Genomic DNA, 25,360 nt, shown 5'->3' on the forward strand with positions numbered 1-25,360 from the left:
GAAAGGAAGTGTTTCCCCAGGCTTCTGAATCTAGCCAATCAACCCACTGACTGTGGTAACGTCAGTGGTTGCTAGGCAGAATTTCACGGACTAAGAGCTCTTTGCTCCAAGCTGGGTACCAGAGGTGGGCTCGTAAGCTTAGATATTACAAACAGATGAGAAGATGGAACAACTAAACAGCCAAACTGGGGGATTATAGTGTCTTCTCTTGACTAATAAGAGAACTATTGAACTACTGGGAATGAGCCAGTTGAACCATGAGGAAGACATAAATCACAGAGCAGAGGTTTTCTAGGATTTCTTGGAAGATTATCCGCAAAGGGAGGTAGGAGGTTAATCTGTGCGTATCATGCGTACCATCCCAGTTTTCATCCTCCTTGCCTTAGAGATCAGTACGCCTCAGCTCTGGATCGGCTCCTACCCCCGCTCCCTTCTTTGCATTCGTATCCCCGCCCCCAAGTCCGCTTCTACCCAATCTGGAATCTCGACTCTGCCCACGGACTCCTGACCAAATCCGTTTCTCTGCTCGGCGAAGCGTCTCTGGCACCGCCAATCGCTCGTGTTGGTCCCGCCCTTTGGGCCCTGCCCCTCTTTCCCCACCAGTCTGCGCTTTTGTCCCGCCCCCTGCCTGCAGAGTCCGCCAATCCTTGTCTTGGAAAGCGTGGCCTGGTGTCCCGCAGCATTAGCGGGTCGCGCCGGAGGGGGGGTGGAGGCGGAAGTGGCGGCGCCGGCCCGGGGAGTAGGAAGAAGCCGGGGCTGCAGCCCGAGTGGAGCGGCTGCCAGCCGAGGAGCAGGCGCGGCCGTGTCGCCATATTGCGGCCCTAAGCGGCCGCGACCGAGTCATGGCTGAGACCTACGGTGAGGGTGGTGGGCGGAAGCTGGGGTCTGGGGTCTGGGCCCAGAAAGGATGCGGCCTGTGGGTATGGGGCGGGGCTTTATATATCAGGGGGCGGGGTCAGCTATTATGGGGCAGGGCCTAGTTGATGCTGGGAGGGGCTTAGTGGGTCTGAGGCTGAGCTTAATCAGTTTGGGCGGAGCCTGAGGGTCTGGTGTCTGGGCGAAATAGATCTGGGGCGGGATTTGAGGGAAACAGTCCTGATGGATCATGGTTAGGTCTTGAGGGAAAGGGTGAGCCTTAATGTGTCTGGGCGGAGCCTGAGTGGATGGGGCGGGGCTGATGGCGTGAATGGCAGGGATCAACCTTGATGGGCTGGGGGGACGCTGAAGGGATGCTCTGGGCCCTGGGATTACTCAGGGAGAGGTCTGGAATGCGGTTGGGGGTGAGTTGTCCTTTAGGCGGTGGGGCTAATGGCAAGGGGTGGGGTTTAAGCTTGAGAATAGGGGTAGGGCCTTGGGCTGAGGGAGGGATGGAGGGACTGAGAATTGGAAAATCTGGATGGATGGATAGATAGGAAGTAGGAGAACAGGGTGCGGTAAAAGGAGCACTGATTTAGGGGTCAGAGGGAGCTGCATTCATTCAACAAACAGAGAAAAGCAGAGGGAACTATGCAAAGACCCTGAGGTAGGAACCAGCTTGTCATCTTCAGGGAGTAGACTAAAGGCCAGAGGCTGGAGTGGAGTGAATGAATCAGAAAGTGGTAGGAGCTGAGTTGTGGGGGTCAAGGGCAAGATTGTAGTCCTTGATGAAATGGTGAATCCCAGCTCTACCTGGCAGTAGGATCTTGGACAAGTCAGTTAACCTTTCTGGCCTCAGTTTCCTCATCTGGAAAATGGGGATAATTATTAGTATATCTCCCTCACAGAGTTTTCCTGAGGGTTGAGTTGTTGATGTAAGTAAAGACCTTTAGAACTGTGCCTGATATGTGGTAAGCACTATATAAGAATTATCCATTACCGTTGTTACCCACTGTTCTGTATCTGTCTGTGTCTGTTCTCTCCCCATAATTGTGATGTTCTTTGGATTCCATCTTTTCATGTCTATCTTTCTCTCTGCATGGGTTTCCTTGAATTTGGCTCCATCTGCTCAGACTTCCTCTTCAAATTCCTGGTGATTGGCAGTGCAGGAACGGGCAAATCATGTCTCCTTCATCAGTTCATTGAGAATAAGTGTGAGTTTCTGACAGTGGTCCTGGGAGCACTAAACTGTGGGCATGGCCATGGTGTGGGCAAGTAGGCAGCTGCCGGGGTGGGCAGGGGCAGGGCTGGCCAGAGGTACAACTCCAGAGCTGGCTGCCTGGTCCTTACCTTGGTATACGCTCTTTGCTAGGTCCTCCTTGAGCCTCAGTCACCCCAGCAATGAGAATGGGTTTGTACCGGCTGAGGAGGCCTTGGAGGACAGGGAATCCTCTGAGCCCCCACACTGCCTCTTCTCCCCCTCCCACTCCCAGTCAAACAGGACTCCAACCACACAATCGGCGTGGAGTTTGGATCTCGGGTGGTCAACGTGGGTGGGAAGACCGTGAAGCTACAGATTTGGGACACAGCCGGCCAGGAGCGGTTTCGGTAGGTGGGCTGGGCCCCCATGGAGAGAAGGTAGGGGAGAGGGGAGGAGAGAGGAGGGATAGAGGTGTGCAGAGCTACCTGGAAATATAATGACAGGAGCAAGGAGACGCTGAGAGGGCAGGCAAGGTAGAGGGAGAGAGAGAAAGAGACTGTGATGAGCAGGTCCATGTAGTCAAAGAAAGAAGGCGTCTTGGAGAGAGGACGGCAGAGACAATGAGAAAAAGAGATTGAGAAGGAAGCATAATGAAGAGTGAGAGGGCCAGGGAGGGACGGCAGACCCTAGCGAGACGAGACTCTGTGGGATAGACCCATGTGGCTGGAGGGACGGAGACTTTTCCCCAGGGAGAAACGAGACCTGGAGACAAGGAGATGCTTGGGGTGGGGCGAGGGGTAGAGAATGACAGATAATGACTAAAACAGAAAAGGAAACTTGAAAGAGAGATACAAACACTCAGGAAGGGAGAGAGAAAGAGAGACAGACTGAGAGAGAAGAGAAAGAGAAGGGAGATAAGGAGACTCAAAGAGAAACAGAGGTGAGAGACAGGGAGAGTGGGACAGGGGTGGCCAGAGAGATGGAGAAATGGATGTTTTGTGGGGAGAGGGAAATGTGTAGGACTCAGCACACAGTATGTCCTTAGGACATCTCTGCAGAAAAGGTGACAGACACATGGAAACCCTGAGTCTGAGAAACAGACAGCAGGGAGAGAGAAGCAAGGGAATCCAGTCCATGGGGAAGCGTGGTTCCTGGGCAGCACTGAGTAGCTGCTGAGTTAATATTTGTGTGTGAGTTCTCTGCTTGAGGTGCACAGAGGTAGAGACTGAGAGGGTGGAGGGGAGATAGGTGTACGACATGCACGGGGCTGGCAGTAAGTGCTCCATAAATGCTTGCAGCATGATTGCATGAGTTCCAGAGGGACCCAGCCTGTTCCAGGGAGAAGCAGACAGTCGGCCACTCTGGGAAGGGGGCCTCCCCCAACCAGAGCGGGAGAGGGCCAAGCGGTTGTAGTTGTGTAGTGCTTGGCTAGGACTGGGTGAAAGGGGGATGACAGAAAATGTTGAATGAATGAATGAATGGGAAAGGGTGACGATGACAGAGCCAGAGCAACAGAGATGGAGAGAAATAGAGAATTAAAGATACACATGCACACAAGAGACAGAAAGGCACAGACCAATGAAGAGATGCAGAAAGACAGGGACACAGAGAGAGTCAAAGGTAGGAAGAGGGAATTCCCTGGCCGTCCAGTAGTTAGGACTCAGTGCTTTCACTGCCGGGGCCCCAGGTTCAATCCCTGGTCAGGGAACTAAGATCCCACAGGCCAAATGGCACGGCCAAAAAGTTGTTGTTTTTTTTTTGTGGTACACGGGGCTCTCACTGTTGTGGCCTCTCCCCTTGCGGAGCACAGGCTCCGGACGCACAGGCTAAGCGGCCACGGCTCACGGGCCCAGCCGCTCCGCAGCATGTGGGATCTTCCCAGACCGGGGCACGAACCTGTGTCCCCTGCATCGGCAGGCGGACTCTAAACCACTGTGCCACCAGGGAAACAGAAAAAGTTTTAAGAAATGAAAAAAAGGTAGGGAGACTGAGGCGGAGGCTGGCAGCTAAGTGCGATAGAGATTGAGGGAAACAGAGAGACCGCAAGTGGGAGAAACTGTAGACCATGGCCAGGTTTAGGGGGATGGGCCAGCAGTGAAGGGGGGCCTCCGAACCACCAGTCTCTCTCCGCAGAGGGGGGCAGTCCTGGGGCACACCCCAGCCTCGGGGGTGACTGGGTCCCCCTGGCCCCACAGGTCGGTGACACGGAGTTACTACCGAGGGGCGGCTGGAGCCCTGCTGGTGTATGACATCACCAGGTGGGTGCACGGAGTGGGGCGGGGTGGGGCCTGGGCTGCCCCCCACCCACGTCCGCCTCCCTCCTGGTTCCCTTCTCCACAGCCGGGAGACCTACAACTCGCTGGCCGCCTGGCTGACGGATGCCCGCACGCTGGCCAGCCCCAATATCGTGGTCATTCTCTGTGGCAACAAGAAGGACCTGGACCTGGAGCGTGAGGTCACTTTCCTGGAGGCCTCCCGCTTTGCCCAGGAGAATGGTGAGGGCTGGGCGGGGGGGCTATACAGTGGGGCCCATGGGCCTGCTGGCTCTCTGTAGCTCTGCCCAGCAGGGGGATGTGGAGATTTAGAGGTCTGGGTTCAAATCTGGGTGTGGCCACATTGCGAGCTGTGTGACCACGCTGGTCCTCAGTCTCCTCATCTGGAAAGCTGGGATCACGGCGTTTCTGCTTCACATAGTGCATGACGGGTAAGGGATGTGGTCCATGGGGACTTCTCAGCACTGCCTGGATGGATGGGTGCTTGACTCACGGTGGCTGCTAAGAAGGTTTTGACCACTGTGGGGAGGCAGCACAGGGTATTGGTATAAGGTGGAGACTGCAAACTCTGATGGCCCTAGGGGACAGGTACATTTTGTGAGCAAAGGAGAGGGCACAGGGTAGATCCCAGGTTAGCAGGCACTGGCATTAGGGGAGTAGACGAGACTGACAGCCGCATCGAAAGGTATGCAAGGATACTATCATCAAAAAGACTACAAATAACAAATGTTGGCAAGGATGTGGAGAAAAGGGAACCCTCCTACACTGTTGGTGGGAATGTAAGTTGGTGCAGCCACTATGGAGAACAGTATGGAGGTTTCTCAAAAAACTAAAATTGAACTACCATGTGACCCAGCAATCCCAATCCTGAGTATAGATCTGAAAAAAACGAAAACACTAATTCGAAAAGGTACACGTACCCCAATGTTCATAGCAGCATTAGTTACAATTGCCAAGACATGGAAGCAACCTAAGTGTCCATCAACAGAGGAATGGATAAACAAGATGTGGTATATATATTATATATATATATATTATATAATATATATATTATATAATATATATATACACACACAATGGAATCCTAGTCAGCCGTAAAAAAGAATGAAATAATGCCCTTTGCAGCAACATGGATGGACGCGGAGGGCCTCACGCTAGGTGAAGGAAGTCAGGCAGAGGAGGGCACACACTGTGTGGTGTCACTTCTATGTGGGATCTGAAAATACAACAAACTAGAGAGTATAACAGCAACAAAAGGTAAGCAGGTCTGAACTCATTTGAAAACATCATGTTGGCCAAAATCTGCCGGCCTAGGGTCTGTCCATGTTCCTTCAGTTTGTAACCTGCAGGTTTAGAGGATTTGCCATCAGAAAGATGTGGATTTGAATCCTGGCTCTTACTTACTGTGAGATGGCTGTCACATGACTGGTGGGTGGTCTGTGATGGGCCTGTGCTAGATGGTGCTGGGGACACAGTGATGAAGAGAGCCCTGGAGCCAGCTGTCCTGGCCTCACAGTCCGGGGGGCAGGGGGAGGACCATTTCCAGATAGTGACAGCCCGAAGAGGTCAGGGCTGGGAGTGGGGAGGCACAGGGGTCTGTGGGAGCCCAGAGGAGGAAGCTGACTCATCCTGGGAGGTCAGGAGGACTTCCTGGAGGAGGAGATGTGAGCTGAGCTCTAAAGGAAGAGCTCGGTGGGTACCTGGGGAAGGGGGCATTCATGGCAGAGGAACAGCATGTACGGAGGCCCAGATTGAAGGCAAAGGTGGAACGTTTGAGGAACAGAACGAGAGGCAGCAGGTCAGAGTCGGAGTGGAGGATGGGGACTGACTGAGACCCTGACCTTCCGAGTGTCTGCCCCCCCAGAGCTAATGTTCCTGGAAACTAGTGCTCTCACGGGTGAGAACGTGGAGGAGGCTTTCCTGAAGTGTGCCCGCACCATTCTGAACAAGATCGACTCAGGTGAGGCCCCCAACTGCCCGGAGTGGGAGTGGAAGGCAGGGCCCAGAGGACTCCAAGGGACCAGTCCTCACCTCTCTGCTCCCCCCAGGTGAGCTTGACCCCGAGAGGATGGGCTCCGGCATTCAATATGGTGACGCCTCCCTTCGCCAGCTGCGGCAGCCTCGGAGTGCCCAGGCCGTGGCCCCTCAGCCCTGCGGCTGCTGAGACCTGCAGAGCCAGGTGGGATACTGGGGACTCGGGCTGCAGGGCTGGCCTCCTGACAAAGGGGAGTACGGAGCAGAGACAGACACAGAAAAGGAGAGAGGACAAACAGAGTGAGGAAGAAAGACACAAGAACACTTGAGTTAAAGGGGCCATCTTCCCGGCCCTGGGAAACCACCCGTCCTTCCCATCCCACCGCCAGCTCTCTGCCCTGCATCTCTGACCCTCCCATTCATAATTCATCAAATGTTTGTTGAGTGCCTCCTCAGCGCCAGGCCCTGTTCCCAGCACTGGGGCTATAACAGTGGGGAAAACAGACAAAAATCCCTGCCTTCGTGGAGGAGATGGGCAATAAACAAGATACACAAGCAAATTGTATAGTAGGTAGGGCGATAAGAGCTATGGAGAAGAATCTAGGAGGGAGGGGCGGCGGAGGAGTGGGGTGTTAAATAGGATGATGAGCGGAGGCCTCACTGAGAAGGTGACATTTGAGCAAAGACCTGAAGGAGCTGAGGGAGGGGTCATGTGGGGACCTGGGGGAAGAGTGTTCTAAGCAGAGAGAACAGCCAGTACAAAGCCCTGAGGTAGGGCCCTGCCTCCTCCCCTGGGTGAGGAAGTCCAAGGAGGCCAGTGTGGCTGGAGTGGAGTATGTGTGCGTGCGTGCGCGCACGTGCGTGCCGGGGAATAGGTGAGCTGGAGATGAGGTTGGGGTGGGAGGAAGCAATGAATTAGGGCCTTGTGAGCCACAGGAAGGACTCTGGCTATACGCTGGGTGGGATGAGAGCTATAGGAGGGCTCCGAGCAGAGAAGGGACAAGATCTGATTCAGGTGTTCACAGGGCCCCTCTGGCTGCATATAGAGGACAGACTGAAGGGGGCAGGGGTGGTTGCCTGGAGACCAGTGAGTAGGCCACTCCAAAGTCAAGGTGAGAGACGATGGTGGACAGGATCAAAGTGGGGGCGGAGGAGGGGTTGCGAAGTGAATAGATTTGTACCCTCCCTGATCTGTCTCCAGGCTTGTCCCCTCCTCATGTAGTCACTGGGTCTTCCTAAAGCACAAATCTGATTCCTTCCCTCTCTTTTCGGGTAACCTCTCCCCCTCCTCCAGGAAGCCATGCTTGTTCCCCTGTGCTTGGTCCAAAGTCCTTGACAGGCTTGAAAGTTCCTACAGGATTTGGTCCTAGCCCCACCTCTCGCGGGTGTGTATGTCTTGACAATTCTTGTCTCTGTGCTTCATGCCCACCCAACCCTCCACCCCACAGCCACTGGCGGCTCCAGGATGGCTGTGGAGCAAAGTGTTTAGACTTTGGATATATGTACTTAGAGAGCAGACCCAACATAATTTCCTGATGAATGGGTATGGAATGTGAGAGAGGAGTCAAGGATGAGCTCTTTGGGCAGGGCTCTTTTCCTTCCAGGCCTTTGCATGTGCTGTGCCTGTGCTCCCTTCTGGCACCAACTCCCATTCATCAGCAGGTCTCTACTAAAAGGCCTCTTCCTGCAGGGAACCTTCATAGGCTTCCCAAGTGGGGTCACTCCCTCTAGATGGGCAGACTCACAACTGCCCCTCCTTTGCAAAGCGTTCAACTGACAGAGCTGATCATTGTTATCTGTATGGTGTTTGTCCAACCCATCTGAGAAGGTGATAGATCACAGACTCCAGAGCTGGGCTGCCTGCATGTATACTCCAACTCTGTCACTTCAGAGCTCTGGGCAAATTATTTAACCTCTCTGGGCCTTGGTTTCCTCATCTGTAAATGGGGCTAATGATAGTACCCACCTCAATGTGAGTGTGGAGAAGATTAAGTTAATTCATGTAAAGTGCTTAGAACAGGGCTTGACAGTCAGTAAACTAAAATGCTTAGAACAGGGCCTGACAGTCAGTAAACTAAGACTTGATAAACGAGGCCTGTTTATTATTTTTCTTCTTCGTATCCATTTTAAAGACTCTGGGCTATGTAGAATCAGATGGGTGTGTACTCTTCGCCTCAGAGCTTAGTTTTGAGTCTGTTTCAGGGTGTTCCTCAGTGAATCAAATGTAGTAAGACTGCATTTTCAAACTCTGTTGACTGCACTCTGCAGGAGGAAATATACTTTATTTGTTGATCTAATACAGTCACACACGTATAAAACTAAAACACGTTCTTGTATTAATATTCTTTCTCTTAAAATTGAGGTGAAATTCACACAACAAATTTAGCCATTTTAAAGCGTACAATTCAGTGGCATTTAGTACATTCGCAAGGTTATGCAACCACCACCTCTGTCGAGTTTCAAAGCATTTTCATCACCCTTAAAAGGAAACCCCATACCCTTTAAGCATTCATTCTCCATCCTCCACAGAGTCTGGCCCCCACCCATCTGCTTTCTGTCTCTATGGACCAACATTTGAAGCACTCTGAAATTTTCTTTCTTTTCTTTTTTTTTTTTAATATGCTAACATTTTAATTTTTATGGTATTTTCTATTTTATTCTGTTACAACAATTGCTCAAGGCCCACCAAACTGATTTCCCAACCCACTAATGCAGTTGTACACATTGGAGTCACCTGGAGAGCTTTAAAAGATACTGATGCCCAGGTCTTACCCCAGAGATTCTGAAGTGATCTGGGGATTTCTAGAAGCTCCCAGGTAATGCTATCTGCAGATAACTACAAAACAGGAAGTGATGTGTCTCCTCGGTTTGGAAAACACGGGAATGAGACCTAGAGCCTGGATGATCCAGGAACATAGAGGAACACAGAGGTGCAAAGGTGGGGACACAGAATGTAGACACTGAGATGCCCCTCTACAGACTCAAGGAGACAGCTCTCTGAGGCAAGTAAGCAGGGAGATGCACGTGCCCTCAGCTCTAGAGCCCCACAGTACCTGCAGACAAGAAACAGAAAGTCAGACAATGTAGAAACTTTGGGAGAAAGAGAAAAGTATGGACAGACAGGCACAGTTAGGCGGGCAGGAAGATACCCAGAAATGAGACAGAGACACCAGCCGACAGACCCAAGATCCCTCCAGTTCACAGCACACTTTTCTTTCAGCTCACCCGTTCTCCAGGACCAGCCCTGTCCTTCTGGCTGGGGCCCAGACCCAGGCCCTGGGAGACTGAGCCCCTTACCTTGACCTGGCCCCAGAGAAGCTGCCCCGCCACCTGTCCCCCTTCCCTGGCCTGGTGGGGCCTGGCTGAGGGGCAAGACTGAGCCATGGGGGAAGGGGGAATCCGTACCTGCTGCTGCTTCCTCTGTCTTGGCTAACCCCTCTTCCCCCTGAACCCCTAACTATACTCAAAGAGTTTCCAAAGCCCGAGACCAGGGCCATTTGGCCTCAGCTCCCCTGGCCCTGCCACTGCGAGTACGTGTTATTTATTACCTTACCTGGAGGCCTGTCCCGTCCCCACCCCACCCCCATAAAGCATTGTTTACACCTGTGTCATAGCCTCTGTCATTTTGGGGTGGTGGGGGGGGGGAAGAGGTCACTGACGGTGTTTGGGGGCCATGTTTTTGGGTTGGACATGGTACGGGGGTCCACCATGACTCCATGGCTCAGATGTATGTTGTAGAGGGAGTTTGCCCACATACGTAACGTAACACTAATGTCCCTGTGTTTGCAATGGGTGTGATGGGATCCGTAGGAATGTGTGCTGCTTGTGTGTGTGACACTGTTGCTTATGACTACTCTGTGTCCTTGGTGATTGTGTCTGTAAGACTGGCGTTGCTTGGGACACCAAAGCTAGGGAATGAGAATTCAGGCCTGTAGTTGAGCCCTGGGTCTGGGCCCAGTGGGTGATAGCTATGCATGTCTGATGCCTGAAAGTCTGAGGCAGTGTCTATTTGGTGTGTAACTGTGTTTGTGTGCCCCTGAGGTCTGTGTGTGTTTTGCTGTGAATTTGACTCCTTTGATACACTTGTGTGTGACCATGAACCCTGTGTGTGCCCCTGAAGACTGTGTGGGCTTTTGTGTCACCGGGACTCCTGTGCATATTTGAGATCAGTGTGTTGCCTCCTGTGTCCAGGTGAACCTCTGACACCAGCACATGCTCTGCCAGGGACAGGTGCAGCCCACTGAGGACACTCCCAACTGCTCTCCCAACCCCAGTTTGGCCTTAAACCACCCTCACGGGAGGCCTGAGTCCCTGCTCAGCCTGGGTGCTGGCGGAGGGGGTGGGGCATTTAAATGACCTCATCTGCATAGTCCTCCCAGGTCAGGTCGTCCAGAGACTCGAGGCTGTCATGCAAATGTCTTCTCTGAGTAGCTTTCCTAGGTTGTTTTATTCGGGTGCCACACAGTTGTCCCGATGGGGCAGGGTGGAGCGAGTCAGAATGTTTGCACGTCCCTTCTTGTTCTTCTTCCCTTCTCTCAAGGACGTTCCGCTCTTCTTTTCCTCCGTTATAAAAAGTCCTTATGTAAATTACTTACTGTCGTGCAAATTTACATACATTTCCCAACTAATTGCTCAGACGTTTCTCAATATTCCTATTCTTGGGCTGTGAGAAGGCGGAGCTGTCCATGTAAATAATACCGATGATCTGTATGCCTCCCCTACCCTGCTACTCATCGTTCCGCCGCGTTCTCGGCTCCAAGGGGGCGGTCCTGTCTATGTAAATAGGATTATTTGCATGCCCCTCCCACTCGCTTGGCATAATATGTGCCGAAACTCCCCCACCGGATCCAGCCCTTCCTAACTGCGTTCCTCCTCTCGCGCAGAAGGGGCGGAGCGGAGAGTGCATAAAAACCTTGTGTCGGTGACTGATCCGTTTCCCCTTTCTCGAGGGAGAGGGTGTTCTGAATTTCCTCGCGCCGCCCCGCGCGGCTCGCGCCTGCGCAAGCCCGGTCTCCTACGCCCGGATGCGGTCACGTGCCCACCGGGCGAGGCGGGGGCGGAGCGTCGCGGGTGGTGGGGGCGGGGTATGGCGCGCTGTGCGGCGCAGGGCGGCTGGCACAAACGGCGGCGCCGGGGCCGGAGGAAAAACCTCGGTGAGGAGACCGCGGGGAGGGCATGGAGCGGGGCGGAGAAGGCGCTTGAGGCCGGGCGCCGGCGCGAGCCGGGCGGGGTGCGGGGGCGCGGGCCCAGCACTCTGTGGCGAAGCCTGGCGACCCTGGGGAGGGGAGGGTGGGGGTGGGGCGTGGGGGAGGGAACGCGCGCCGGGCATGTTAAGCGCCGGCCGTTGGGGGGGTTGGGGGGGGGGGAGCAGGGAGCGGGCGGAGGGGGAGGGGAGGGGTGGGGACAAGGGGTTCCAGCGGCCCTTAGGCCTTGTCTTCGTCTCCTGCTGTGCCCCGAGGGGCCCCAGGACCCGCACCGAAGGGACTTGGGAGGGGGGAGCTTTTTCCTTCGTCCTTTCCCCGAGTGCATGAGCCCTCCTCCACCCTTCCCTCTGTCGCTGTGGACCCTGCTCCCACGGGTCCCTTCCGTCTGTCTGTCTCAGGACCTCCCTTCCGTCTGGGTGTGTGTCAGCCCCTAACGGGCTTCCTCCTGTTGGGCTGGGTTCTGCCCGGCTGTCTCAGGCCCACCCTCCCTGCTCTTCTCCGGTGTGTGTTTCTGTCTCTGGATCCCCCAGTTTCCACGGTCTGTAGATCCCCACATTCCCTCTGTGTCTTCCAGGCAGATCCCCCCCTCTCGCCCCCACCCCCAGTCTGTTTGTTTCTAACTCTCCTACTTCCCACACCGCCATCCTTTTCTACTTAAAGTCCCTTCTTTTCTGTCTGTGGGTCTGTGTCTGTCTGGGGGTGTCTCTCGCCCACAGCTCCCACTGCAGTCCTCTGCCTGTGGATCAGCTACCCAGTCTCACCCCTCCAGCTGCCCCCTTATTGCCCCTTGTCTCTTAGTGATTCCACCCAAGTCCCAGAGTCTTTTTCCCCACGTGGCCTCAGGTTTTGGGGTCTTTATAGCTAAGTCTAACTATCTGTTGCCCCTGCCACTCCCCACCCTCGCCCAGCCCTCTTCCCTGTAGCTCTTCTCACATTCCTTTTTCTCTCTCTGTCTCTCTCTCTCTCTCTCTGTTTCTCCAGCCACCGTGACAGGTCCCTTCCCAAGCCCCTAGGGACAGCAGAGGACTTGGGGACCAGCAAGCACCCCCAGGGCACGAGAAAAGCCCCTGCCATCTGCCCTGCCTCATCCTGCCCCACGCCAGGCCCAGCCGCCCCGGCCCCCGGCTGCATCAAGTGGAGGAGGAGGAGGTGGAGGAGGGTGGCACCATGGGCCTGGGCCGTGCCCTCCATGCCCGGGGGATGAAGACACTGCTGCCATGGACAGCCCGTGCCAGCCGCAGCCCCTGAGTCAGGCTCTCCCTCAGTTGCCGGGTTCGGTGTCAGAGCCCTTGGAGCCTAGCAGGGCCAGGATGGGGGTGGAGAGTTACCTGCCCTGTCCCCTGCTGTCCTCCTACCACCGTCCAGGAGGGCCTGGTGAGGCCTCGGCGGGGAGTGGGACCCCCAGAGCTACAGCTACTTCCACCACAGCCAGCCCCCTGCGGGAGGGCTTCGGTGGGCAGGATGGCGGCGAGCTGCGGCCGCTGCAGAGTGAGGGTGCTGCGGCACTGGTCACCAAGGGGTGCCAGCGACTGGCAGCCCAGGGCGCCCGGCCCGAGGCCCCCAAACGGAAATGGGCAGAGGATGGTGGGGATGCCCCCGCCCCCAGCAAGCGGCCCTGGGCCAGGCAGGAGAACCAGGAGGCAGAGACAGAGGGGGAGGGCTGCAGCAGTGGCAGTGGTGAGGCCAGCGCCGGGCTGAGGGAGGAGGTGCTGCCCGCTGCACCTGAGCGCCTGGCCCTGGACTATATTGTGCCCTGCATGCGGTACTATGGCATCTGCGTCAAGGACAGCTTCCTGGGGGCGGCGCTGGGTGGCCGAGTGCTGGCAGAGGTGGAGGCCCTGAAGCGGGGCGGGCGCCTGCGTGATGGGCAGCTAGTGAGCCAGCGGGCTATCCCGCCACGCAGCATCCGTGGGGACCAGATTGCCTGGGTGGAAGGCCATGAGCCAGGCTGCCGAAGCATCGGTGCCCTCATGGCCCACGTGGATGCTGTAATCCGCCACTGTGCTGGGAGGCTGGGCAGCTACGTCATCAATGGGCGCACCAAGGTGAGGCTGCAGGGACCGGGTGGTGGGGTGGGGGGCTGCCCAGCACTTGTTGGATGCCTAGTGTTCTGAGCACCAGTGGGTTTGGAGATAGGCTTCTGGGGTCACAAAAGAGTTCAGGCAGCTCTGGCGCAGGGACTGTTGGAGCTCACTTCGGGCTCTCACTCCCTGTGGCCTTAGTTTGTGTACCTGTAAACCATGGGTTTGGCCCGTAGTCACCATGGTTCTTGACCTTGCCAGGGATCCTCTTGAAGAACCTGAGGAGAGGTGCCGACAGTCGTAGTCCCACATCTGTGCATGGGCCATGGTGGGGTTCACAGCCACCTGATGTCTGTTCCTGGATCCTAGACCAAGAATGTTCAGTGTAGACAGGCACGGGTTTCTGCCTCTGCCGTCTGTACCTGTCTGTCTGCCCGCCCCTGTCTTTGTTCTTCCCTGTTCCCTTATTTTTTCATGTACTTGGGTATGTCTAGTGTATCCTGTCCATTGCCTGTCTTTGGTCTGTCTGTTCTGTCTCCCGGGTAGGAGAACCAGAAGGTGGAACGGGGAGGGGGGCAGTGGTGAGGCCAATGCCGGGCTGAGGGAGGAGGCACTGCCCACTGTGCTTGGTGCTGGGCTGCATTGTGCACTGCATGCCATACTGTGGCATTTGCATCGTGGACGGCTTTCTGGGGGTGTCTGTGTGCCGGCCCAGGTGGAGGTTATGTCCCCATCTTTCCCATCCCTCCCCATCTTAGACCCTGTCCTCCATCCTGTCTGTTCTGTCTCTCCATCACTTTATCCTTGTCTGGCTCTGGTCTGTTTCCTTGATCCTCTGCCGTTGTATCTTTTCTTGGTCTCTTTCTCTTGTTTTAGAGTAGCAGTTATCTTTTTTTTTGGAACCTGGGCCTGTTTGAGAATCTGCCAGAAACCACAGACCCTGTCTTAAAAAAATGCTCATTTGATTGGAGTTTATGGTCAGTGATCAGGGCCTTCTGGGCCTGCCGCTGCCCATTCAGGAACCTGGGGTTAGGAGCCTGCACAAGACAGTAGTCCGTAGGGCCTTTTGGCCTGCTGACATGTTAATTCTCCTCATGGAGGGGTGTGAGGATCCTGGCCTTGAGTCCAGGGTTTGGTGGTGTTAGGACAAGGCCCGGTAGGGAGTGCCCACTGCACAGCACCAGTGATACCTGGCTGATGGCACAGACTGTGTTTTGCCCTGCAGGCATGAGGCTGTGCTCCTGATGTCCTCTCCCTCCTCCCTCAGATCCTGTCTTGGGTTCTGTCTCTGCAGCTTCCGTCTCAGGCTGGAGCTGGCTCGGGGACTAGGGCTCCCCCGGGCCGAAGCCACTGGCTTCCCCGCCCCAGCTGGAACTTGTCCTGCTTCCCTCTCCCTCCTGTTACTTCGGTAGCTGGAGGGCCAGAGGCGGCCCCTCCCAGTGGCAGGAGAGATCAGTGGGAATCTCCCTAGCCACAAGGTGTTGAGCCCCATCTCCCCAGGGTCACCCATGCTCACAGGAGGGAGGTTGGTGGGGAGACCACAAGAGTTGAGTGGCCAAGGGCAGGATGCTTCTCTGAGCCTCTGCTCATCCACAGGATAGGAAAACCAGGTTAACTCCCCAGCTAGGCTGTGGCCATTTCAGGAGGGGAGGGGAGAGGGCGCAGATCTCTTTTCCTTTGGTGCCTTGGATGTGGTTGGGAGCAGGCCCTGGAGGGGTGGTGGGGTGGGTGTTGAGACTTTTTAGCCTTGGGAGGTAAGAACAAGCCTGGCTGGACTAAGAAGGGAGGGGAAGAGCCAACCCAGCCACTGGAGTTCCTCTCAGACCCTCCCTGACCCCGTGAGGCAGCAACTGCAGGCTTCCTCGCCTTCAGAGGGCAACATCTGGGCTCCCTCCCCAAGCTCTGGAGTAAGACAGTGTGGGGTGGTCCCGGTAGCGGGGGGGCCTCAGATCACCAGTGTGGTTTGGGCTGGTCCCGAGTGCCGCTCCTGTGCTCTTGCCTTCCTCGTCTCCCTAGATCCTCTGCTCAGCGGGCCTGCAGGTGGGAGGGAACTGGCTCCCATTGGCATCAAGGGCTACCATAGGTGACCCCGGGAGGCCCCTTTAGGAGCAGTTTGGAGGTGGGGCCTGCTGCTGTCGGCTGAGACCTGGGGTTCTGATTGGGGGTGGGGTGTGCATGCACAGTGGTCCTAGCTGCCCCTTCCTGGAGATGGAAGTGTGAGGAGCAAGTTTCCGTGTTACTCTGGTTGTTGTCCCTTCCCTTGTGGGGGCAGGAAGTAGATGCTTCTCGGGGGCCGGAGGATGCCACCCCCAGCCCCACTCCCAGGTGAGTATATGTGGGGGGAGGGGGGCCTTAAAGGGCCTGTTCCTGTGCCTACCTTCACACACACAGGAGTCCCATTCCCTGACAGACTACAGAGTGTGTCCCTGCCTGCATGGTGGGAGACCCTGTGAGGGTGCACGGGAAGGATGGAATGGAGGCCCTGAGACCCAGAGGAGCGCTTTTAATTAGCAGCTCCCTCCTTGGCACTAGGGAGACAGGCCTGGCCCTGGCGGCCAGTACTAGGTAAACAGGTACCTGTGCTGATTTTGCACTGAGAGGGATGGAATGGGAAATCAGCCCAGGTGCCTTCAGCTAGAGGACTCGAGGTGCTCCTGGCCCTGAGACCTGAATAACAAGGGAGACGAGTGGAAGAGCGTTCAGGCAGGTGCAGAGGCCTTGAGGATGAGCTTGGCCTGGTCAGAGAAGAGTGAGGAGGATTTCGAGGCTGGAGATAGTGTATGAGGCTAGTGGCCTTGGAGGCTGTGGTCAGGAGTTTGTGTTCTCTTGGGATGCAGCGAGGAACTTGAGGGGTTTGAGCAGTGGTGAGCTGGAGTAGAGGGCTTCTGGCTGCTGTGCGGGAAGAGGTTGCAGCACTGGACCCCTTTCCCCACCCCACCCTCGAGCAAAATTGGCAAAATCTCCAAAAAAGTAGTTGTTAGCTCCATTTCGTGGATGAGGAACTGGAGATGGGGAAGTTCCGTCATCTGCCAGACATCACAGCTTATGTGGCAGCACTGAGACTTGAACCCAGGAGATAGGTCTGCAGGAACACCTGGGCCCTTTTCCTCACATCACATCCATCACTTTGCTGGGTACCTGATGAGAAACAGGCCCGGAGTGGCTAGGCCCAGGACTCAGAATGGCCGGGGCTGCCTAGGGCAGTGGCGGCTATCCAGGAGAGGAGGCGAGAACCCTGGGGCTAGACCTGTGCACACAGAAGCCGAGACCTGGAACAAGGTCTGACTCAGATCTGTGGGGGTCAGGAGCCTCCAAAGTCATGTTCTCGGAGGGGTTCATGCTACTGCTGTAAACCGAAGGTTTTCATTAGCCCCATTTTACAGATGGGGCGTTTTGAGGCCCATTCAGGTGATGAGACTGTCGAAGGCTACTTGGCAGGTTTTCCTTGGAGTTGGGATTAGATCTCAGGTTCTGGTCACATTCTAGGTTTTGGTACCTGTTCAGTTGTGTAGGAGACAGATTATTTAGCGGGTATTCTTTATAGTAAGGTTAGTGGTTCTCAACATTGCTGCACATTAGGATTACCTGGGGAACCTTTAAAAATTCCAGGCTCCACCTGAGACCAAGTACATCAGAACCTCTGAGGTGGGCCTCGGTATCAGTGTCCCAGGTCATTCCTGGGACTCTCTACAGCTCAAGGAGAGAACTCCTGGTGTGGGGCTGTGAGGCCACATCCCTGCACACCAGGAAATGTTTAAATTGCTTTTATCCTAGTGAAATGTCTGACGTGGGGTCAGGTTATCTTTAAAAAACCAAGCCCTCAGTTGCTCACTGAGCTGCATGTTGGCACCAGACGCGGGGGGTAGGGGCGTGAGGTGGGTGTGTGTGTTGGGCTGTTGAGGCCCAGGGGCTGAGGTTTCTTGTGGATGGAGGCTTGGCTGAAAAAGGAGAAAAGGAGAAAGTCTGGGTGCTGGAACCCTTGGAGCCCAGGACACCTGAGGAAAGATGAGGGGCTGAGAGGGGTGGGAAAGAGGAGGTGAAGGCTGCTTATCTAACGTCCCTGCCACTTAGCCTCAGTAAACGCTCTCCATCCGTCTCTGCCAGGCCATGGTGGCATGTTACCCAGGTAACGGGCTGGGGTACGTGAGACACGTTGACAATCCCCATGGCGATGGGCGCTGCATCACCTGCATCTATTACCTGAATCAGAACTGGGATGTCAAGGTAGGATGTTGGGGGTGGGGTGGCGTGCGTCCATTGCATTTTCCTCTCCCAGCTCAGCTTCTAGCATTGTCCCCTTCCTCTTCCCAACCCACGGGAGGGGGGCGGTGGAATGTGCCCAATGGGTCTTTCTGGGAAATGGGACCTCCTCTTCAGCTGACTGTGTGGCGGCAGTTCCCCCTCTTTGGGGAATGGTGCTGTCTGCCCAGCCCGCCGCCTAACCAGCACTTCCCCCGCCCCATTTCCTGTCTTCTTAAGTAGCTTCCTGCCCATCTCCATGGTGATGCAGACTCTGGGTTGTCATTCATTTTGAGAGCCTGAGTGGTGGGAGGGAGTGATGTGTGAACTTGTTATGCCCCCTGGTGGGCTCCTGGGGGCCGGCAGTGCAAGGCAGGGGCTCTAGGCAGGACTCCCAGCCTGCCTCATCCTCTGGCCTGCCTTCAGGTGCATGGCGGCCTGCTGCAGATATTCCCTGAGGGCCGTCCCGTGGTAGCCAACATTGAGCCACTCTTTGACCGGCTGCTCATTTTCTGGTCTGATCGGCGGAACCCCCATGAGGTGAAACCAGCCTATGCCACCAGGTATGGTCCACACTTCCGGGAATGTGCCCAGGTGCTCCCCCTGTGCCAGCAAAGTCTTGTCAGACCCCTGAAGTGACTAGGAAGTGATGGAGTGCCAAGAGGGGGCGGCTCGGGGTGGATATAGTGGCTGGAATTGAGGAAAAGTGATCTCTAACCACCCTCTGGGGCTGCTCTGGTCTCCAGGTACGCCATCACTGTCTGGTATTTTGATGCCAAGGAGCGAGCAGCAGCCAAAGACAAGTATCAGCTAGGTACCGGCCTCCCAGTGTCCCCTCCCTCAGGTCCTTCCTCTTCCGTGTACCTCCCTGGGCCTCAAGCCGCCTCATCAGCCTCACTGGATCCTGTCACTCATTTTTCCCCATCTTTGCCTACCATCCCTAGACAGTTCACTCTCCTGGTATCCCCAGCATGAGCCCCATCTCTTCTGGTCATCTCCCCTTCTTCCCAGGTTTCCTTGGTCTCTTAGTTCCGTCCCTGATGACTCAGTCTCCTGTCCCCCTTCACCCCCAGCATCAGGACAGAAGGGTGTCCAAGTACCTGTATCACAGCCGACTACGCCCACCTAGTGGCTAGCCCCAGAGCTGCACGGACAGACAGCTTGCCTGACTTCGGGAGAGCCCTGGGCCCGGTGCCGCCAGTCACGGTGCCTGCTCCTGCCCCGCCACTGCCGCTGCTTCTGACTTTGCCTCTGTTTTGCCTGGTGTGGAGGGCTCCATCCATCGCTGAGGACCAAGGAGGAGGAGAGACCTCTGCTGCCCTGGGCTGGGGGCTGGGGCTGTGACCTGGGCAGAGGCCGGTGTTGGGGACTGCCATTACTGGAGCTGGGGGCCTGTGTCCTGCCCTGTCTGGTCATGCATGTCCCTCTCAGGTTTGGAGAGCTGGAAGGAGGCGTTGCCACCTCCCACCAGAATGCAGGATTTGGGGTTGGGGTGAGTCATGGCCTCTTGCTGGCAAAGGTTTGTGGGGGAGTATCCCCAAGCCCCCCACTCCTCCAGCCTGGAATGGGAAGTGACTCCCCAGCCCCTTTGGCCACGGCACCTTTTGGACTAGGCTGCCGCTGCTGGGCAGGATGAAAGGTGCTGGGAGGAGCATGGGCCTGCAAGTCCTGTCAGCCAAGAAATAAAAGTTTACCTCAGAGCTGCACACATCTGACTGACTCACTCCCTGTTGGTAAGAAGACCCCTCCGTCTGCAATTCAGGGCCTTTATTGACCAAAGAGGGTAAGGAGGTCTGAGAGCCAGTGAGCAGAGGGTGGCTGAACCTGACTTCAGCGGGGCACCAGACAGAGTTGGAAGGCTGGGGGCTCGTTGCCCAGGCCAGTGCACTGTGGGGTGAGGTCGATGTTGGCGGGGCTCCCCACAGGGAGCAGGCAGAACTGCTGTAGAATGGAGGTGAGGAAGACCTCGGATAGGGCCAGGCCTGCACCCAGGCACATTGCTTTCCTGGGGACGTGGGGGTGTGGAATGAGAAACCCATGCACCCCACGGCACGTCCAGGTTGGTCCCCTCTCTGCCCAGCCCAGACCTGGGGCAAAGGGCATGAAGGAGTTGTTGCTCTGGAACTCACCCTTGTCATTCAGGAAGTTGGTGGGATTGAAACAGTCTGGGTCCTTAAATTGGGTGAGATCCTGGTGTGCAGACACAAGGAGAGGAATCATGAAGGTGCCCTGGGGAGATGTGCAAGGGTTACTTGAAAAATATGCAAGTGACTATTCCACACATCCATCCAAGACCCCATTTCGAAGTCAGCGGCAAGGAAGGCCGCCTACTTTCTTGCTCCCAGAGTCAGTGCTCTGGACGCTTAGGCCTGCTGATCTCTGTTAACAGGCCCTCCCCAGCCCCTGCGCAGGATCCCCAGTCTTGGTGGCCACCTTGGGCAGGAAGTGACTGCGCAGGTGGGCCTCACAGGTGAGGGCACGCGGCAGCTCCAGCGGCAGCACGCTGAAGATGCTTTGGATCTCCTGCAGCGTGGTGTCGGTGTAGGGCAGGCGTTCTTAGTCCTCCAGGCTTGGGGCGCACATTCAACCTACTACGGGATCCAACTCCGCCTGCGCTTTGGCTGGGGCCGGCAGAGATGTGAACTACCCCAGCCTCCAGCCAACCCACAACCCTAGCCGCCTCATCCCTAGCTGTCCAGCTCAGAAGCCTACCACCTCTGGGTATTTGAGCAGAATGAGGAGTCTGTAGCGCAGGGTGGTGCTTGTGGTCTCGGTACTGCCAAGGAAGTGGTTATGCGTCGTCATCACCAATGTCTTCTGGAAAGGGCTCTCCGGGTCCTTCTGTGGGTAGAGGAGCCAGGCATCTGCTGGTGGGCAGCAGGGCCCTGTACCTTATCCGTTTGATCAGGAAGCAATCGAAATTGCGGGGTTCCCCGGGCTGCTGGTTGCTGCTGGGTTTGCTGAGAGGTGAAAACTCTAAGGTCTGCTAAGTTTCAGAAGATTCCGTGGTGTGGGCCTGGGAGCCATTTTAGCAGGGAGGGGAAAATGTACATCTGGGGGGACAGGAAATCAATAGGACCTTGAACAAGACCATTCGTTTCCCTATGGGGAGACTGGACCAGGACTTTGATGTTGTAGGTTCTAAAACTCTTCCATTCCAAGATTCTAAGACCGCCCCATTCTAATGATCCAATGTAGGTAGGTCCATGTACTCGGAATTTGGCATAGACTGGGCACACGAGGGAGGGATGGGGGCCGACCCTCTCACCTCACCCTATCTGGAACTCATGATGCAGAAGTCACTGAAGAGGTCCAGGAGCCTCAGGAACTCTGGGTCCTCGTAGCCTCCAAAGACCACGGAACACATAACGTTAGATACAGCATTATCTAGTAGCCGCCGGGGGTCGAACGGAGCTCCTGGGAGTGGGAACATGACAAGGTCATACGCTGTGTCTCGGCCCCCACCCAGCTCTTGGGTTTACTGGCTTCATTCCACCCAAACGCCTTCCCTAGGGCACACCCACAACAGGTCCCTATCCTTTTCCGACCGGGCCGTACCAACGCTGTCCTGAAATTCGCCAAGCAGACAAGGCGCCTCTTCCAGGACACGGTCCTCGATGGTCCGCGTACCCAAGCCGAACTCCTTAAGTGTTCCAAGTGCAAAATTGCGCAGCGTCCGCCAGCGCTGCCCGTTAGAAGCCACGATGCCTGGGGGAGTGGAACAAAGAAGGGGACGGGCCGGGGAGTTAGCCACGCCCCATCCCAGAAGCATCCCGTAGTGGAGTCGACTTCCTCGCAACTCTTCGCTCTGCTTCATTTCCTGGTCTTTTGGTTGCTACCCCAGCCTTCTCGGCCCTATCCGCACATTGGCCGCACCTCTGCTGGTCCCGATTCCTCATCCACGTGCTGGCTCTCTTCGGCCTTGACTCTTAGGCTCTTCTCTTCTACTGGCTGCACAAGGATCCAGCCTCCCCCACCGCCATTCGACCCCTACACTGTGGCTCCTCCCCAACCTCTCTTCAGAACCCTTGACTCTATTAGGCCCCGCTCCATTTCCCCCGGTCTCGCTCCGTATCGCAAACTGGACGTTCCCGGTCCGCACTTCCGCCGCCCAGGCCTCACCGTTTCCGCGTGTGAAGCGTTCGAAGGCTGCCCTGGCCCCACGGCCGGAGAAGGCATCCGCTTGCAGCACTAATGCGTCCCGCTGCGCTGCGTAGCTGCACGGCACCACTGCAGGGCGTGGGCCCAGCCACACGGTGAACATCGGACCCCAGCGTCCAGGGAGCTACACGGAGCCGGTGCTCAGCGGGCCCCGGTCAGGGCTCCTGACCCCTCCGCCATCGAGACCCCAGAGCCCGGACCCCAGCTCCCTTCTCCTTCAGACCCAGGAGTCCAGCCCCACCGCCTTCCCTCAAAATCTAGAAGTCCAGGTCCCCAGCCCCCTGCACCCTCAGAACTAGGTATCTGGGCCCTCAGCACCTCCCCAGCCTTGAGCCAGAACAGACCTCTCTGCTCCCCGTCCCCTGGGACCAGACTACCCGCCCCAGGCTCCCCCTCCCTTGGGACCCGGGAGTCGGGGGGGGGGGGGGTTGGGGTGGGGGGGGGGGTGGCAGCGAGACTCCGCCCTGAACCAGGAGCTCAGGGCCACTGCCCCTTTTCCCTCCAGATCTAACTTCCCACCCCCAGTCTCCTTTCCCAGAAGGCAGGACTCCAGGCCCCTCACCCTCTGTCAGGACTCGGGGTCCGAGCCCTCAGCTCTGTCTTCATTCAGAGAACCAGGAGTTCTAGCCCCCAGCCCCACCTCCAGGAATCCAGAATCCTGTTAGCCCACCCACTGTCGGGGCTACCTCCGTGAGTGCACGGTCCAGGTGTCCAGACTCGAGCTGCAGCAAGTTCCGCTGAAGCGGGAGCGGTACGGGCCCAGGGGTAGGGCCGCCTGCGTCTGAGCGCCGGGTGCATCCCAACCCCGCCTGGCTGCCTGCACCTCTTCGCCTCTTTGATTCCCTTGGGGTCTCGGGTGGAGCAGGGATGGAGACTGAAAGTGGGAGGGAGGGGTGGCCGCCTTTGGGATGCTCATTCTGTAATTCCCCAACCCAAAGTCTGCACCCCGCCCCCAGCCCTATCACTGCTGGCCTTGGCTCCTCCTGGCCTTTTGTGTGTGTGTGTGTGCCTGCCTCAGCCTGTCCTATTTGGTAGCCTTCATGCACTAGCATTTTCATGTCAGCATACCTGGTCAACAGGTGCATCCTCTTGAACCCCCAGCACCTGTGGGTCCGTCTCACTTGGCCTGTAGCTGTGCCTTCCTAATCCCCTGGCCACCTCTGGGCCCATGACCACTGAACGCTGTACCTTCCTAATCCCCTGGACACCTCTGGGCCCATGACCACTGAACGCTGTACCTTGTACTTCTGATAACTCAAAACATCCTGACTGCTAAATACACTTCTTAGAGCACTCCTGGTGATGTGTCCATTCGCCTGGCACTCCTGTGCCCTATGCCTGTGATTCCTGGGGACTCGCACCTGAGCCCTTGTCACTTCCACACCCATTGCTCTTGGAGCTCTGTATGCCATACATGTCTCCCAGATGCTCACTCAAGTCCCCTAGCGTCCTGGTGCCCATCAGCTTGGCACTTCCATGCCTATCCTATGACTCCTGGCTGCCTTCCCACGGTTGACACCCTTGTATTTCCACACTTAGGCCCTGCCCTGAACTCCTGCCATCTCTATTCCCAATGCTCTGGCTCCCAGATGCCCCAAATGTCCTATGCCTATGCTGCTACACCCCTGGTCTCCAGTCCCCTAGACTCCTCAGTGGGCACCCCCGCCTGATGCCAGGCCACGATGGGCCAGGGGCGGGGGTTGTGGCTGAGTCTGTACTTGGAACAGACTGTTCAGGAATGCGGCCCACCCTGCCGCCCACCCTGCCGTGCCGGATCCAGCCTTCCGCCAAGTACCTGGCACAGGGCCCAGACCTGGGGAGCCAGTGGGGGAGCTGTGCAGAGTCTGGGACAGGGCTTGTCTCTGGGAGTGTCTCTCTCACTCTCAGTCTCTGTGTTTCTCTGTTCATCTCTCTCTCTTTCTCTCTCTTCCCATTTCTCTCTCTCTCTCTCTGTTTCACTCTCAGTGCCTACCTCTGTTCATGTTTGTCTTCTCTCTTGTGTGCTCTCTCTTGTCAATGTCTGTCTTTTTCTCTCCCTGCCTTTTCCAGTTTGTCTTTACCTTAATCTCCCTCTGTCTCTGCTTTCCCGTCTTCCTGCCTGTTTGTGTAGCACGTCTCCCTACCTGTCAGCCTTTGTCTGCCTGGTGACTGGCAGGGGCTGAGGGGCAGGGCACTGCTCAGAGGCACTGACTCTGCAGACAGCAGGGCTGCAGCAAGCATGCCCTCGCCACCCCTCCCCCAACTCCCACCCCAGCCTCTCCGATGGATCCTCTTTCTCAGGCTCTTTTCAAGAGCAGGCATTTTGTCTTGTTCACTTCTGTATCCCCAGCACGTAAAATAGTGCTCAGCACACAGTTGGCACTCAGTAAATGTTGCTGAATGAATGCATGGCTTTCTTCATCCCTATTTCTGTCTCTGTTTCTCTCTCTCTCTCTCTCTCTTTTTTAGTTGGAGTATAGTTGCTTTACAATGTGTGTTAGTTTCTGCTGTACAGCGAGGTGAGTCAGCTATGTGTGTACATATATCCCCTCTTTTTTGGATTTCCTTCCCATTTGGGTCACCACAGTGCATTGAGTAGAGTTCCCTGTGCTATACAGCAGGTTCTCATTAGTTACCTATTTTATACATATACGTGTATATATGTCAATCCCAATCTCCCAATTCATCCCACCCCCCTTTCCGTCCTTGGTGTCCATACGTGTGTTCTCTACATCTGTGTCTCTACTTCTGCCTTGCAAACAGGTTCATCAGTACCATTTTTCTAGATTCTACATATATGCGTTAATATAAGATGTTTTCCCCTTTCTGACTTACTTCACTCTGTATGACAGTCTCTAGGTCCACCCATGTCTCTACAAATGACCCAATTTTGTGGCTGAGTAATATTCCATTGTATATATGTACCACATCTTCTTTATCCATTCTTCTGTTGATGGACATTTAGGTTGCTTCCATGACCTGGCTATTGTAAATAGTGCTGCAGTAAACATTGGGGTGCTTGTGGTTAAAATATTATACTTCCCTTTTTTTTTTTTTTTTTTTTTTTTGTGGTACGCGGGCCTCTCACTGTTGTGGCCTCTCCCGTTGCGGAGCACAGGCTCCGGACGCGCAGGCTCAGCGGCCATGGCTCACGGGCCTAGCCGCTCCGCGGCATGTGGGATCTTCCCGGACCGGGGCACGAACCCGTGTCCTCTGCATTGGCAGGCGGACTCTCAACCACTGCGCCACCAGGGAAGCCCTATACTTCCCTTTTAATTCATTTGGTTCCACATTACAAATCTAATCTCAAGTTTGTCATTTACTCTTAGACAATATAAATTCTTGTCTCTGTTTCTCTCTGTTGCTCTATAATTCAGACTCTATTTCTCTCAATCTCTGTCTTTGGCTGAATCCTTGCGACTGTCTCCCTTCCTGCCTGTCTCTGTTTCTTCT

At 55.8% G+C, this 25,360-nt stretch overlaps 3 protein-coding genes across 13 annotated transcripts; 2 read left to right on the forward strand and 1 right to left on the reverse strand.

Moving 5' to 3' along the window:
* Positions 1-608: 608 nt before the first annotated feature.
* On the forward strand, positions 609-9,911 carry RAB4B (RAB4B, member RAS oncogene family). Of its 3 annotated transcripts, XM_004271261.2 has the most exons (8): positions 609-858; positions 1,989-2,069; positions 2,349-2,463; positions 4,252-4,314; positions 4,397-4,551; positions 6,194-6,289; positions 6,378-6,508; positions 9,524-9,911. In XM_004271261.2, the coding sequence occupies exons 1-7, from the start codon at positions 843-845 to the stop codon at positions 6,491-6,493; spliced, it is 642 nt and encodes a 213-aa protein (XP_004271309.1). In that variant the 5' UTR covers positions 609-842; the 3' UTR covers positions 6,494-6,508; positions 9,524-9,911. The 3 variants fall into 3 exon arrangements, with proteins under 3 accessions (XP_004271309.1, XP_033286822.1, XP_033286823.1); XM_033430931.2 differs by lacking the exon at positions 4,252-4,314 and having other exon boundaries at positions 697-858; XM_033430932.1 differs by lacking the exons at positions 609-858; positions 1,989-2,069 and having other exon boundaries at positions 4,190-4,551.
* Positions 9,912-11,301: 1,390 nt separating this feature from the next.
* EGLN2 (egl-9 family hypoxia inducible factor 2) lies at positions 11,302-19,475 on the forward strand. 5 transcript variants are annotated; one of them, XM_033430923.2, is made up of 6 exons: positions 11,302-11,456; positions 12,489-13,552; positions 17,633-17,752; positions 18,194-18,330; positions 18,514-18,581; positions 18,779-19,045. In XM_033430923.2, exons 2-6 carry the CDS (start codon positions 12,725-12,727, stop codon positions 18,901-18,903), a joined length of 1,278 nt encoding a protein of 425 aa, XP_033286814.1. In that variant the 5' UTR covers positions 11,302-11,456; positions 12,489-12,724; the 3' UTR covers positions 18,904-19,045. The 5 variants fall into 5 exon arrangements, with proteins under 5 accessions (XP_033286814.1, XP_033286815.1, XP_033286816.1 ...); XM_004271260.4 differs by having other exon boundaries at positions 11,303-11,456; positions 18,841-19,475; XM_012533551.3 differs by lacking the exon at positions 18,514-18,581 and having other exon boundaries at positions 11,303-11,456; positions 18,841-19,475.
* A 422-nt stretch (positions 19,476-19,897) lies between these two features.
* LOC125962775 (cytochrome P450 2G1-like) lies at positions 19,898-22,850 on the reverse strand. 5 transcript variants are annotated; one of them, XM_049703946.1, is made up of 4 exons: positions 21,890-22,849; positions 21,316-21,475; positions 21,036-21,112; positions 19,898-20,608 (listed from the first exon to the last, which is right to left on the reverse strand). In XM_049703946.1, the coding sequence occupies exons 1-3, from the start codon at positions 22,029-22,031 to the stop codon at positions 21,067-21,069; spliced, it is 348 nt and encodes a 115-aa protein (XP_049559903.1). In that variant the 5' UTR covers positions 22,032-22,849; the 3' UTR covers positions 19,898-20,608; positions 21,036-21,066. The 5 variants fall into 5 exon arrangements, 1 of the variants encoding a protein (XP_049559903.1); XR_007474500.1 differs by having other exon boundaries at positions 21,036-22,052; positions 22,615-22,850; XR_007474501.1 differs by having other exon boundaries at positions 21,036-21,475; positions 22,615-22,849.
* Between the last annotated feature and the right edge of the window lie 2,510 nt (positions 22,851-25,360).

Source organism: Orcinus orca, chromosome 20 (assembly GCF_937001465.1).
Source record: "Orcinus orca chromosome 20, mOrcOrc1.1, whole genome shotgun sequence".
NCBI classification, from domain to species: domain Eukaryota; kingdom Metazoa; phylum Chordata; class Mammalia; order Artiodactyla; family Delphinidae; genus Orcinus; species Orcinus orca.

What these genes read in the sequence shown, in the direction of transcription:
- RAB4B (XM_004271261.2), top strand. An exon ending in TCAGTTCATTGAGAATAAGT is followed by an intron (nt 2,070 to 2,348) that starts GTGAGTTTCTGA and finishes TCCCACTCCCAG; the next exon opens with TCAAACAGGACTCCAACCAC. An exon ending in CCGCTTTGCCCAGGAGAATG is followed by an intron (nt 4,552 to 6,193) that starts GTGAGGGCTGGG and finishes CTGCCCCCCCAG; the next exon opens with AGCTAATGTTCCTGGAAACT.
- LOC125962775 (XM_049703946.1), bottom strand. Translation starts at nt 22,031, where the DNA reads ATGTTCACCGTGTGGCTGGGCCCACGCCCTGCAGTGGTGCCGTGCAGC. An exon ending in ACGCTTCACACGCGGAAACG is followed by an intron (nt 21,476 to 21,889) that starts GTGAGGCCTGGG and finishes CCACTCCCCCAG; the next exon opens with GCATCGTGGCTTCTAACGGG. An exon ending in GACAGCGTTGGTACGGCCCG is followed by an intron (nt 21,113 to 21,315) that starts GTCGGAAAAGGA and finishes TGGTCTTTGGAG; the next exon opens with GCTACGAGGACCCAGAGTTC.
- EGLN2 (XM_012533551.3), top strand. Translation starts at nt 12,725, where the DNA reads ATGGACAGCCCGTGCCAGCCGCAGCCCCTGAGTCAGGCTCTCCCTCAG. An exon ending in TCATCAATGGGCGCACCAAG is followed by an intron (nt 13,553 to 17,632) that starts GTGAGGCTGCAG and finishes CGTCTCTGCCAG; the next exon opens with GCCATGGTGGCATGTTACCC. An exon ending in ATCAGAACTGGGATGTCAAG is followed by an intron (nt 17,753 to 18,193) that starts GTAGGATGTTGG and finishes GCCTGCCTTCAG; the next exon opens with GTGCATGGCGGCCTGCTGCA.